The following is a 14,271-nucleotide window of genomic DNA, read 5'->3' on the forward strand; positions in this document are numbered from 1 at the left end:
AAAAACAGAACTTTGATTCATATGCTTTATCCATATTTCATATGCTGTATCCAAAAATAAATTCAAAATGAATCACAGACCTAATGTAACACATAAAACTATACAACTTCTAGAGGAAAACAGAGAAAATCATTGCAACCCTCTGTTAAGCAAAAGATGTAACACTGAAACCATCATTCAGAAGAAAAAACTGATAAACTGGATTTCATCAAAATTAACAACTTCTGCTTTTAGAAATAAACTGTTAAGAGAATGACAAGGGGAGCCACAGTCTAAGAAAATATCAGCAAAGCATATATCATGTAATAAGGGGCTCATATGCAGAACAAAGAACTCTCAAAACTCAATAATAAGAAAAAAACAAACAATGAACAAAAGATTTATATACTTCACACACACACACTCAAAATACAGCTCAACAGACAGCAAATAAGAACTTTAAAGACACTCAACTGGTCATTAGACAATGCAAATTAAACCACAATGAGACTACCAACACATACATACCTATTAGAATGGTTAAAATTTTAAAGTCTGACTGTGCTAAGTATAACAGGTGAGGATGTGGAAACAGGAACTTGATATACTGCTAGTGGGAATGTAAAATGATACAATCCTTTTATTTAAAAATGGATGAACTATTTTCCAACTTTAACATGCATTTACCATATGATCCAGCAATCCTATTACTGGGTACTTACTCTAAAGAAATAAAAATTAATATTCATATAAATTCCTGTACCTAAATGTTTATTACAGGTCTATTCATAACCACCAAAAACTGGAAGTTGATAAATCAACTCTGAAACATGCACACAATGGAACACAACCCAGCAATAAAAAGAAACAAACCACTGGCATGCTAGAGCTTGGATACAGCTTAAAGGCATTACGCTAAGTGAAAAAAAAGTCTGAAAAGTTTACATCATGTATTCCATTTATAGGACGGTCTCAAAAAGATAAAATTATAGTGATGAAGACTGACCAGTGGTTGCCAGAGGGCAGAGGCAGGGGAAAAGTACGACTAAAAAGACACTAGAATTTTTAGAATGATGGAACTGCTTAATATCCTCACTGTGGTAATGATTAAATGCCTATATACGTTTGTATAATCCATGTTAAAATTCAAAAAAGCTGTATACCAAAAAGAGGTCAATTTTACTGTATGGTAATTAAAAAAAAAAAACCACTATCTACTCACATGTTAGGAATATAACATATCAAAAATATTTTCTAAAAGAATCAATAACCAGGGAACATGTATTATAAAATTTCTGCTTCTTTCAGATTTACATCTATTTTGCTACTAAGTCCAAGACTGATTTTGTAAAATTGTTCCATGGGCTTTTGAAGTAACAAGTTCTTCACTCGAAAGATTTATTGATTGGGGCACCTTGATGGCCCAGTCAGTTAAGCGACCAACTCTTGGTTTCTGCTCAGGTCGTGATCTCAGGGTCATGGGATTCAAGCCCTGCGTCAGACTCAGCACAGAGTCTGCTTAAGACTCTCTCTCTCCTGGGGCACCTGGGTGGTTCAGTCGTTAAGCATCTGCTCGGGGTGTGATCCCGGGGTCCTGGGATCGAGCCCCACATCAGGCTCCTCTGCTGAGAGCCTGCTTCTTCCTCTCCCACTCCCCCTGCCTGTGTTTCCTCTCTCGCTGGCTGTCTCTCTCTCTGTGTCAAATAAATTAAATCTTAAAAAAAAAAAAAAAAAGGTTTGTTGATTGTGTTGTTCTATTTCCCTATGGTCTCATCTGTGTCTTTTGGATCTATTTAATTACGAAAGAGATATAACAAATCTCCTAATAGAACTGTATTTTCATCAAATTCTCTTGTGTTTTGAACAGATTCTGTTCTTCTATATAGCATCTATGTTTGGTGCCTACTTGTTAGGACTGTTACAGCTACTTTGTTAATTAACTGGGCCTTTCATTATTACATACTATCTTATTTCATTATATTCAGTACATTAACCTTAAATTCTACTTTAAAATACATTATATTACCACCTCTGCTTTTATATGGTTTGCATTTGCCTGGTCCATCCCTTTATTTTCAACTTTTCATTATTTGTTTTAAGTACTCTTCAATTCCATCTGACAATGTGAGTTACTAGAATTGGACCTATTCACATTTAATTAACGGATATATTTTAATTCTGTTGCTTCCTTCTTATGTTTAACATTTTTGACATTCTGTTCAAATCTGTGTTTGATCCTTTTTATTTCTGTATTACTACGTTGCGATTAAAAGAATACCAAGTTAGAAAAGTTAGGAGGCTGGGTTTAGTCGCAGCTCTTTCACTGAGGCAGCAGCTTAACCTCTTTAAGTCCGTTTCCCCCTTCTCATCAAGATATATAAAAATTCCTGCTTTACCTGCTAGTTATTTTGGGGGGTAAGGGGTAAGGTAACATCGGGGTAAGGGGCCATCAAGCGGGATACTATAAAAGCTTTAAGGATCTAACAGAGAAATGATTATGAGGACCTAGATCCCCAAATTTGAGTTTACAAACTTTGAAAGTATCAACAATAAAATGAAGTAAGTGCCCTACTACCCCAGAGGACAGAGTTAACATATTTTAAGAGTTGAGAAGGAGGGGAAGCTGGGGGTGAGAAAAGATGTACAAAACCTCATGAAAATTAAAGTCTGGGAGATGAAGAATAACCTGGGAAGCCAGGACTTTTTGTGATGACTACTTAAAGGGAGACAAACAGTATGATGGTTTTACGGCAAAAAGCAACAGCAACATAAAAAATGTTTGGAGTGGAAAGAGGGGTGTGGACAAAGGCCTTGTCAGAAGCAGGCTGAATTCTGAGACTCCCAACTTGACTTCTGCTGACGGACATGGGGCTGGCAGAGGGTTGGATGGTCTTATTCCAAACAAATATCATTATCCAATGAATAAGAAATAAAATGACAACAAAACAGCTTGGAAATTAAGAAACACATTCCTAAATCAAAAATTTCAAATGTTCAAAAAAGCTAAACTGAAAATTCAAACTATCCAGAGAGCAACAAAAAAGAAACACACCCTACCAAACCCTATGGGGCACAATAAACTTGTTCTTAGAGGACATCTTTATTAAAGAGTAAGGATTAAAAAGAAGGGAACTTAATACTAATCTTAAGAAACTAACAAACCAAAAGAAAAGTAGGAAGGAGAGAAGGAAAAAAATGAAACAATTTCTCAAACGATTAAATAAATACATTCCTCAGGGTGCCAGGGTGGCTCGGTCAATTAAGTGTCTGACTCTTGATTTCAGCTCAGGTCATGATATCAGGGTTGTGAGATCAAGCCCTGTGTCAGGCTCTGCACTGAGCGTGGAACCTGCCTGAGATTCTCTCCCTCTCCCTCTGTTCCTCCCCCCACTTGCACATGCTTTTTCTCTCTCTCTCCCCCTCTCACTCTCAAATAAAAATCTTAAAAAAAAAAAAAAAAAGCAGAGAACTCGTTTTAAATTTTAATTTAACAAATAAATTTTCTAATTTTTCTATCTGAAAAAAGTTTTACTGAAAGCACTTTTTATACTTTGAGTATAAAACAAGGTAAATTAAAAAATAAAAAACTTTTAAAAAATAAAAACTTTAACATGAAGCAAATTTTGCCTATTTAACCAGATTGTATAAAATTAGTGTAACTAATTTCTACAAGGATCTAATCTCCATGCTTAAATTTCCATCAGTTCTATCTATGCAGCTGATTAAAAGTACCATCATAAGGCCTTGCCATAAGCAGAAAAAGAAACGTGATGCCTTTTGTTTTTCTAAACACCCCCTTGCAGCAAACAAAAAACCCAGTCAAAATAGTCTTACAATTGTGTGTGTGTTGTGTATGTGTTTATTTATTTTTATGTCAGAAATATTATCTTGGGTTATACCTTTAAATATTTGTTGTCTCATTCTATTTCTTCTTTTGGATTAAATATACATATGCTGAATCTCCTTTTCTGATTTCCACATCATTTTTTCTCTCTAATGTGTTTTAACACTTTCATTCATTTTGGTAAATTCTACCCACTTTTTCTATTTCTAGCTTCTATTGTCCTTTATCTTGTTTTCCACAGTCTCTACTGTCCCTTGTGATCCTTCTAATTTCACCTTTGTTTCAGTGATGGCTTTAATTTTACCTTATTTTTCTTTCTGCTCAATCAGCTTACATTGCATTTTCTCCTGCAGTCACACTATCTCTTCCCTGACCTCTTGCATCAGTGCTTTGTGCTCTCAGTGGTAAATACTTCCAAAAAGTGTTTTAAATTCATAGCAAAACAGCTGGGCATGATTTTCATCTCCTTTACAGAAAAATTTTCTCTGTTGAGTATTCATCTGCCCTTTGTTTTTCTTTCTTTTTTTTTTTTTTAAGATTTATTTATTTAACAGAGAGAGACAGCCAGTGAGAGAGGGAACACAAGCAGGGGGAGTGGGAGAGGAAGAAGCAGGCTCCCAGCGGAGAAGCCTGATGTGGGGCTTGATCCCAGAACGCCGGGATCACGCCCTGAGCCGAAGGCAGCCGCTTAAGACTGCGCCACCCAGGCGCCTGGACCTGCCCTTTGTTTTTCTGCTACTTTCTTCCTTTTGGATTCGTGAGTGGTAGGGGTAGCTTTTAGCTGAAATCCTTTTGATAATTCATCTTTAAAGGAGGTGATGTTTTTTTGGCCAAGTTATTTATAAGAGATTCATGCAGAAGGCTATAGTGGTTCCGGTTCTTGACCAGCAAAACTTGGTCTTGATTCAAGGTTTTATATAAGAATCATTTAGGTTTTTGGGTTTTTTGGTGGTTTTTTTGTTTTTGTTTTTCTTTTCAACAGCCAGTGGACATAGGCAGCCTTGAGGTTTTCACAATGCAAAGTCATCTCTTCCCCTACTGCTACAGAGACAGACAAATTTAAAAATGGTTTGTTTGTGTGATTCTTTGCTTGGGTTCATCTCCCCAACGTCTTAGAATCAAACCAGGTGCAGGGGGGAACTCCTGCCATCAGCTTAAAAAAACCTATTTTGCTTTTGCAAACAAGGGATTTAGGCTTTGCATCTCAGGGTGGGCCTCTCAGGTTCATGAAGCTTCTCTTACTGGCTCCAATCTCTGCAGCTGTGGCATCCTCACTCTACTTCTTCCCACATACAGTCTGCTTAGACTCACTGCTTTTGGCAGCCATTCCACCTATTTTGTGGCCTGGGGTTTTTAGCTTTCTTCTAGTTCAGTGGAATATGGGGTTTGTATTTTAGTGTTTCCCTCTTTGTTTAGTGTTTCCCCCTTTGTTGTTACTCTGGCTAACCACCGGAGAGCAAAAGAAGAAAATGCCAACTTTACTGTACCATCCTCAGATTCAAAATCCAACAATTATGTTAAAAGAATATTTTATATAAGATAGAAACTTGAGTGTCTCACTATATTACTGAAAGATAAAGATGTGCTTTCCTTCTATTTTAATGGTAAAATACTAATTTTCCACAAATTACTAATTTTTACAAGGCCATTAGCAACTGAGCTGTTTTATTTTAAAAGCTCATGTGTATATTAGTTATAACCCAAGTCAGAAAACAATCTGATGCCTAGATGTAAAAGATACTTTTCAAGACCCAGAGCCCATTTGGGGAACAAATTATGTACATCACCAGTTTGCTACAATCTTAGTATTTATTTTTAAAGCAGACAAAGCCTTTTTAATAATCAGGACAATACATAATTTGTCACTGTCCAACTCTCCAGATTCCATTTGGGTTTAAAATGAAGACAGACAGCTTTATATTATATACTGATTATTCCCTTAGTAAAATTTTAACTCTAGGCAAATTCATTTTCCTGCCAGTTACTACTCTTCTACTCCTTGCTATCCACTGTTAGGCATGTACTGAGTGAAATGAAGTTTTACTACTAATTTTTTAAAGAACAAATAATATATCAAAGCCAAATTAAAATGGATTTCAGGGGCGCCTGGGTGGCACAGCGGTTAAGCGTCTGCCTTCAGCTCAGGGCGTGATCCCAGCGTTATGGGATCGAACCCCACATCAGGCTCCTCCGCTATGAGCCTGCTTCTTCCTCTCCCACTCCCCCTGCTTGTGTTCCCTCTCTCGCTGGCTGTCTCTATCTCTGTCAAATAAATAAATAAAATCTTTTAAAAAAAATGGATTTCAAATTACGCGTGTTTTAAATGATTCCTTTTCACACACATAAATGTAAATCTGTAAATGTTAAGATGCCACACAAAAGCTAAGTAATGCCTGGTATAACCTATTAAACATTTAGAGGCACTATGAATTCATATTGATAAAAAGAAACCAAAAAGACCTCTTCCTTGCAGAATTCTAAATAAAAAATATAGACGGAATGACAGACTTTGAAAAATCACTTTTTGACAACCACCATAGTTAGAATGACAGGATGACACCTCAGAGAAATTTGGCATATATCACCTTAAGTAACCAAAGTCCCATCACCAATAATTGTACAAATATATGGTACAAATACACACCATGCTCTGAGAAGTACATTGTGGAATTACTGCCAAAAATGCACAACCTGAATCTAACCACTACGACACATGCAACTAAAGGATATTCTACACTGTAACTGACCTGGTATGTACTCTTCAAAAATGTCAAGGCCATGAATGACAAAAAAAGACCAAAGAACTGCCCAGACTAAGACACTGAAGAGAAATGACAACTAAACACAGTTGTGATCCTGGACTGGATCCTGGACCAGAAACAATTATTTTTCTTTCGCTAAATAAGACATTAGGGGGACAATTAATGAAATCTGTCTGTATACAGAATTGTATCCATGTTCATTCAGGAAATACACATTAAAGTATTTAGACATTAATCTTGTCTGCAATTTTACTCTCAATTCAAAGAAAACAACACACTGTGTATGTGTATGTGTGTGTGTTTAGAGAAAGCGTGACAAAGCTCATGTGATAAATATTAATATTTGGGGACATACAAGAATTCTTGTACTATTTTTACAACTTTCCTCTAAGTATGAAATTATTTAACACTTGAAAAAAAGGAAAAAAAATCCACACACACAATAAATGAAAGAAAAAGCCAGTAAGAGAAACTCTATTTTCCCTTATAATTATGCTAGAATCATATTTAGTACATTCTACTTAACAGATCATGAAATTTTAGAGCTGTAAGAAAAATGTATTATCTCTCACTAAAACTCCTCCATTCGTAGGTGAAAACAGTGAAGTTAAAGGCCTTCCTCAAGATCTAGACGACTGGTTCAAGGCAGAGTCAAGACTACTATCCTGCTCTGACTCAGCTCTTTCACACTGCAAGCTGTCTCTTGATACCTTTGTATCGTCATCTACTTCCTAACCATGTGATACACACGCTAAATAGCTCAACTTTCTCATATATTCCAGTAAGCTAATGTGGCAAACCAATTTCAGGCAATCTAAATTCATTTTAAAGATGCATTTAGGTATTACTGCTTCTAATAATCTTTAATAACTAATATCAATAGACATTTGAGTTCAGAATATATGCAGGATACTGTAGCAAATGCTAAAAATGCAAAATTAACACTATCTACTATCAGGTGATACTGTTAGGTCCACAATGATAGATCACCAAGTCTGTATTATTCATTATTATAACCCCACCACTAGGACAGTGCCCGACATACAATAAATTTTCAGATAATTGTATGCTGCTAAATAAAAGACAATCCACACTACAAGAGAGAAATGTATGTACAGATAATCATAATATTCACAGTGTTAACCAAGTGCCATGAAACAACAAATAAGTTATTTTTGCTTGGTGAGATCTACAAAGTCTCCAGAATTTAATGAAACCAAAGTTAAGCCTTGAAAGACAAAAGAATTCAACAGACATGGAAGCAATGGGGTGGTAGATGGAGGGTAAGAAGGAATTACATAAAACAGACTGAAGGCAAGAAAACACGTGGCATTTCTATTGAATTTTTACACACAGGCTTACCTATTGTTGCTGCAAGTTCTGGATCAAAAGTATCATCTGTGAACCTCAAGAGCAGGCTAAAAGAGATGTTAAAAAGACAGATTAGAAATTTGTCTTTTTTCCTACCCATTTGGCAAATGTTCATAATTATTATATTTTGTCACAAATTAGACACAAATAATGGGCGCCTGAGTGGCTCACTCGTGATCCCAGAGTCCTGGGATGGAGCCCCAGGTTGGGCTCCCAGCTCAGCGGGGAGTCTGCTTCCCCCTCTGTCCCTCACCCTGCTCATACTTGCTCTCTCGCTCTCTCTCAAATAAAGAAAATCTTAAAAAAAATAAATAAAAGAGACTACTTTAAAAAAAAAATTAGGCACACATAAGAATAGCTGATGTAGGTCTGCTCCCACAATACTGCCTCACTGCAGCTATATATATAGGAATTAAATTATTGGAAAGGCAATAAAAGAATCCCAAGAGCAAAGCAGTTTACTTAATATATTCCCCATGCTCCCCTACACAATTCCCAAGTGTGAAAAGATTTGGGTTTGGTTTTGGTTTTGGTTTTTAACTGTAATGGTATATCCTTGTGAGAAAATAGTATCAGCAACATGTCATACTGTGACGTGGACAAAAGGGGGGAAAAGTAAGTCTCTTGGTATGCAGCAAATTAATTTTTTGTTTAAATCTGATGTGTACTACACTCTGAATTCAAGTAAAACAGTGAAAATCTATCATTTGGTAACAAGTAGTAATAGGACTATTACCTAAGTGGGAAGAAAACCACAGTAAAAAGTGAAGGTAGATCACGCGATAGCCAGAGTAGGTATACTCTAGCAAATGCTAGGTAGGGTGTATGAAATCAAGCAGGCAATAGGGAGTTACCGAAAGCTTTTAAAAAAAAGAATGGCAAGAACTGCTCTACATTTTGAAAAGTTAATGCCAGCAAAAAACAAAATGCAAGACAATTAACGGGAGACAACGGCATGGTTATGGTGAGAGATAAGAAGGACTAAACCTAAGAAATGGTAAAGAAACTAGAAAGAAAAGAGATGAAATAATAGCAAAAAACACCGTATGAGTAGGAATTTAAGAAACAAGGCAGAGGATCACAGGGGAAGAGAGGAAAAAATGAAACAAGTAGAAACCAGAGAGGGAGACAAACCGTAAGAGACTCTTAATCATAGGAAACAAACTGAGGATTGCTGGACAGAAGGGGCGTTGGAGGGATGGGGTGACTGGGTAATGGACACTGGGGAAGGTATATGTTGTAATGAGCACTGGGTATTATGTAAGACTGTGATGAATCACAGACCTGTACCCCTGAAACAAATAATATATGTTAATTAATTGAATTTAAATTAAAAAAAAAAGACACCATATGAGTACTCTAAGATTTTACATCTCCCAGAATTATTTACTTAATATAAGGTGGAAGTGTCATTTATTAGATGCTCTTCAAAAATACAATCTAAGCTTTTATTAAAGCCCTAGATTTATAATATTAATCAATCATCCTTCACATTATCTCCTACAATAGGTCGAGACTGTTCTATCAACCTGTATGCATTAATTAAATCAGGGAAATAGCTATCAGATGTCTGAAATGTAAAAAAAATTTATGAATATTTCTGTAGGTTGTAATTATTGCTGCTAGAGATTTTTTTTCCCAGAGTATACTGCAACACATAATGGCCTTTTGGTATTCAAAATCCGGTGTCATTAATTGTATTTGAAAGATTAACTCTCCCTTTCTTGGTTTTGCTTTCTTGTGTTTACTATGAAACCAGCACCACAAAAGTGAAATAAACAGATTTTCCACTTAACACTGTACAGTCTTGACTGTAACTTTGCTTACTCCAACGTGAGTCAGATGACAGCACTAATAAGAATCTTAAAAGACTGCACTGTACAAATTTTCTTCTCTCCCCAACAGTAAGTCTTTAAATTAATAAAAGTAAAAATTTACTCATATTTTAAGAATGGAAAAGGTATGTATCCATACTCGGTCACCACACTAAATATTATTACATAAAAGAAACTCATAGAGTAGTAGTGGCAGTAATAATAATAATACCAGAATAATACAAATAACAATGGTATTGGCTATTATTTATTGAACACCAGCAATGTTCCAGACACTTAAGCCAGCGGTTCTTCTTACATAATTGTTAATCCTTATGATAATCCTTGTCATTAAAGGTACTTTGTCAGGAAAGCCAGGGAACTGATATGGTACAAAGCAACAAATTTTAATACTGGTCTGAGTAGAAGCAGATCTTAGCCGGGGATACACTGTTAGCTGGAAATGTATTCTAAACTCTATATTACGCTTTTTTTCGAGGCAGAGAGTCTATTTCTCTATTAGACTTTTTAAAGACTTCACAACCAGAAAATGATTAAGAACCAGTGCTCTAAAGGATGTATATTTAAGTATTCATATTTTCAAAGTCAAAGGAACAAAATACGCTCCATGCAGAGCTACAGACGGAAGGAGTAACTACTACTGTATCACTTGGAGCAAAACAAATTTCTAATAAACGGTGTAAATAGTCTGCATTTCTTAATTTACAAATGAAATTGGCCAAAAAGGATGGGGACACAGAGACATAGGAGGGACAGCAATTTAGGTAACAGAAGGTCTCTATAATTCCTCCCAGTTTCTGAAACACTTTGCTACTTCTTTACTTCACCGTGGCTAGCCACAGGATCGAAGCATCTTACACATTTAACATTAGAGAAGAATTGAAGGATTTCTATTCCAACCTCATTTTTCAAACGAAGAAGTGAAGACCTAGAGTGGTCAAGTATCACACACAAGGCCACACAAGTGGCAGCACCAGTTTCATAATCCTGACCTCCTGGCTGCTACCACACATGCTCATCACACTCCAGCGGTCTGAAATAAACTGGAAAAATAACCCATTAATTTGAATTACTTAAGATGTCCATTGTCGTGCAACAATAACAAGTGGTATTTGACTTCTATTAACTCTAGATCTGTAAAGAAACAGACACTCATTAGTCAGAACAAGCCTGAAAGATTATACCCATGACAAATGTTTTTGAACTAACTCACCTTAAAAAGAATAGGCTTCTATCTTAGTAGAGTCATTTATTCTCATCATACCCAGAAGGAATAAGTGTTCAAGGTTGTTTTCCAACCTTGGTGCATATGCACCAATAACGTTTATCTAGCTAGAAAAACAAGCTAACTTTCTCCCTAAACACAATCCTTTCTTGAAAGGTAGTTAAAGGTGTTAAAATTTTGCAGAGCAGCTGAAAATTCACAAGTACTGAGAAAAGTTTGGAGCAGAGTAGATCCAAACAAGTTCATCTGAAGGCAGGGAACTATGGAAACCAATAAATCCACTTAACTGATTTTACACTAGAGGAAGAACCCCAATTACGTAAACACTCTAGTTAGCCTTCCAGAAAATTTTAACACAGTTTAACTGGTCATCCATCCAATACACTTAGGAAATATCGCCAACCAAACCTGTATTGGACTGAACCACATGAAATGACATTCAACCATTCAAGACTTCAAAATTAGCAGGGGGAATGAAACATGAGAGACTATGGACTATGAGAAACAAACTGAGGGCCTGGGGCGGGGGGGAATTGGATAGACCGGTGATGGGTAGTAAGGAGGGCACGTATTGCATGGTGCACTGGGTGTTATACGCAACTAATGAAATCATCGAGCTTTACATCGGAAACCGGGGATGTACTGTATGGTGACTAACATAATATAATAAAAAATCATTAATTAAAAAAAAAAAAGACTTCAAAATTAGCAATCTCATACACCTTAACCTAAATGAGGGTCACATCTCAAGAAAAAAAGATAACAAGGCTATAGAAGTCCTATTAAGACAATGTTCAATATATTAACTTTTTAACCCTCAAATATAATAGTGATCATGAAAATTACTTTATTCAGTCCTTTTTTTTTTTTTAAGATTTTATTTATTTCCTTGAGAGAGAGAGTGTGAGAAAGAAAACAAGCACGAGCCAGGAGCGGAGCGGAGAAGCTGACTCCCGGCTGAGCAGGGAGCCCACCGCAGGGCTCTGGGATCATGGAACTCCAGGATCATGGACTGAGCAGAAGGCAGACGCTTAACCCACTGAGCCACCCATGTGCCCTATTCAGTCCTTTAAATAATGCATACATACAGACACGTACACACTCCCCATACTATTTTGCTAGCCCACAGCGTTTCATTAATTTATTCCTTGTTATTACAAATCCCTCATTTCAATATACACTGAGTACATTAAATGAGAAAAATTAGAAAATACATTGTCATACTCCAAAAATACATAAAATTGTAGAACGTATTAACAGAATAAAATTTCAAATCCTTAAGCATCTAAAAAAGTACAAGCTGATGAAGTGATCTGAAAGATAAGTTTATCAGCAGGTATAGCTAAAATATGAAATTACTTACAGCTCCTGGAATTGGAATACTGTTTAAAAATCAAGACAGCCTAGAATACAACCTAGTGATAATAACAATAACAATAATCAGATGGCAAGGATAACTCTACCTGGAGAACTTTGTTCTAAGGCTTGGATGAAATCACAACCCGCTTGCGACACCCACTGAGCGTCACTGTTCTTACCTGATACTCACCTCGAACTACTGTCAATTATAATTTTCCCTCAAGAAAAAGTCAAGAAAGAAAACACAAAATACTAAGTTGTTCTTTCCCCTCTATATAATGTGGCAGAATGCGAAGGAACAATTACACTTCATTCTCAAAGGGGGTCCACAGTTTAAACTCCAGCATCTTAGACTAAAGTGAATTACTCAAGCGGTCAGAAGACCAAAGAGTTCTTTCACAGCTGACTCAGAAGAAAACAGAGAAGCGGCAACGGGGTGCACCAAACTAGGCCAGGAATGTGACCCAGGGCGTCACGAAACTTCCTGCGTGGAACACTACGTATTCAGAGAAAGCCTGACAGAAAAACCAAAGTGCTAAAGTTACAACTCAACTCGCGGGGTGACCGTGAGCCTGAACCCCAGTCGGGCTGCGCTCTCGGCCAGACTCGGGCCCAAACCGGCCCGCCACGCCCTTAAGCAACTCGGCAGCAAACCCGCCGGCCGAGCGGCGGCCCTCGGAATTGTCTTCTTATTTGGTACGACAGGAGGGAAACGTATCCAGACAAGTCGGGCCTGCCAGGGGCCGACTAGCAGGCGGGCGCGGGGTGGGGCTGGGGCTGCAAGACCGCGCGGCCGAGAGACCGGGGAGAACGAGCGGGGCCCGCCCCCAGAGCGGCCCGCACCGGCCGCCGCCTTTACCGTTCCCGACGTGGCCCAGCAGACAGCGGCCACGGAGGCAGAAAGAGCCCCGCCGCCCTCGTCACCGCCCGCAGACCCGCCTCACCTGGACTTGCCCACGCCGCTCTCGCCGATGATAAGGATCTTCAGGGTGGTCAGCACGTCCTCGTCCATCCTGACCCTGCTCCGCTGTGAGCCCAGCTGGCCACCCCGGTCCGGTTCTCAACCCTTCACCGGAGAGATAGCCCGCGCATGCGCACCGCTGTGCGTCTGCCACCTTCCTTTCTCCCCGGGTGTTTGGGTTGCAGAAGCCCCGGTCGCCCTAGTTCCGCCTTGAGGAAGCTCTGCGTCTGCGCAAACTCAGAGTCCCAGGCGTCTTTCCGGAGCGCTTATTCATCCTCTGCGCAAGCGCAGATGGGAAGAGCCGCATGTGATTTCACCCTCTTTTGTAGGCTGTTACTCCTCCCCTGACCTAATCTACCCGTCCTTCAGTGATATACTTGGGAAGGGACTGAGTTGGCAGAGCATAACGCTCTTCGATTTCAGCAGCTGCTCGTAACAGCTGCATTGCAATAGGAAAGGCTTGTGCTTGAAGGCAGGTATCTTAAATTTAGGTCCCAACGCTACATGATGAGGGATAGAAGCAGGAAAATGTTCACCTTTAGCCCAAAAGGCTGACCTGCAGCCTACATAGTTTGGATAAGGTTCAAATATGTGCTGCTTGCTATAGTCTCAGGACTGCCTGTATATCTCACTGGTTAATATTGAACCGAATGATAAGCACCAGAGAAATCTTGTGAAAGTAGTTTTAGGAGTAGAAATAGGAAGAGGGGCGCCTGGGTGGCACAGCGGTTAAGCGTCTGCCTTCAGCTCAGGGCATGATCCCGGCGTTCTGGGATCGAGTCCCACATCAGGCTCCTCTGTTATGAGCCTGCTTCTTCCTCTCCCACTCCCCCTGCTTGTGTTCCCTCTCTCGCTGGCTGTCTCTATCTCTGTCAAATAAATAAATAAAGCCTTTAAAAAAAAAAAAAGAAATAGGAAGAAAACATTTATGATCT

At 38.3% G+C, this 14,271-nt stretch overlaps 1 protein-coding gene across 1 annotated transcript in view; it reads right to left on the reverse strand.

Moving 5' to 3' along the window:
- The window catches only part of RAB18 (RAB18, member RAS oncogene family), a 32,063-nt gene extending 18,540 nt beyond the window's left edge, over positions 1-13,523 (reverse strand). The window contains exons 1-2 of the mRNA XM_045812821.2: positions 13,320-13,523; positions 7,948-8,003 (exon numbers count right to left, since the gene is read on the reverse strand). Coding sequence (XP_045668777.1) covers positions 7,948-8,003; positions 13,320-13,387 — 124 coding nt within the window. The 5' untranslated portion in view covers positions 13,388-13,523. The remainder of the gene's footprint in view (positions 1-7,947; positions 8,004-13,319) is intronic.
- Between the last annotated feature and the right edge of the window lie 748 nt (positions 13,524-14,271).

This window comes from Ursus americanus, chromosome 31 (genome assembly GCF_024610735.1).
Source record: "Ursus americanus isolate L20-20 chromosome 31, mUrsAme1.1.p, whole genome shotgun sequence".
In the NCBI taxonomy this organism is placed as follows: Eukaryota; Metazoa; Chordata; class Mammalia; order Carnivora; family Ursidae; genus Ursus; species Ursus americanus.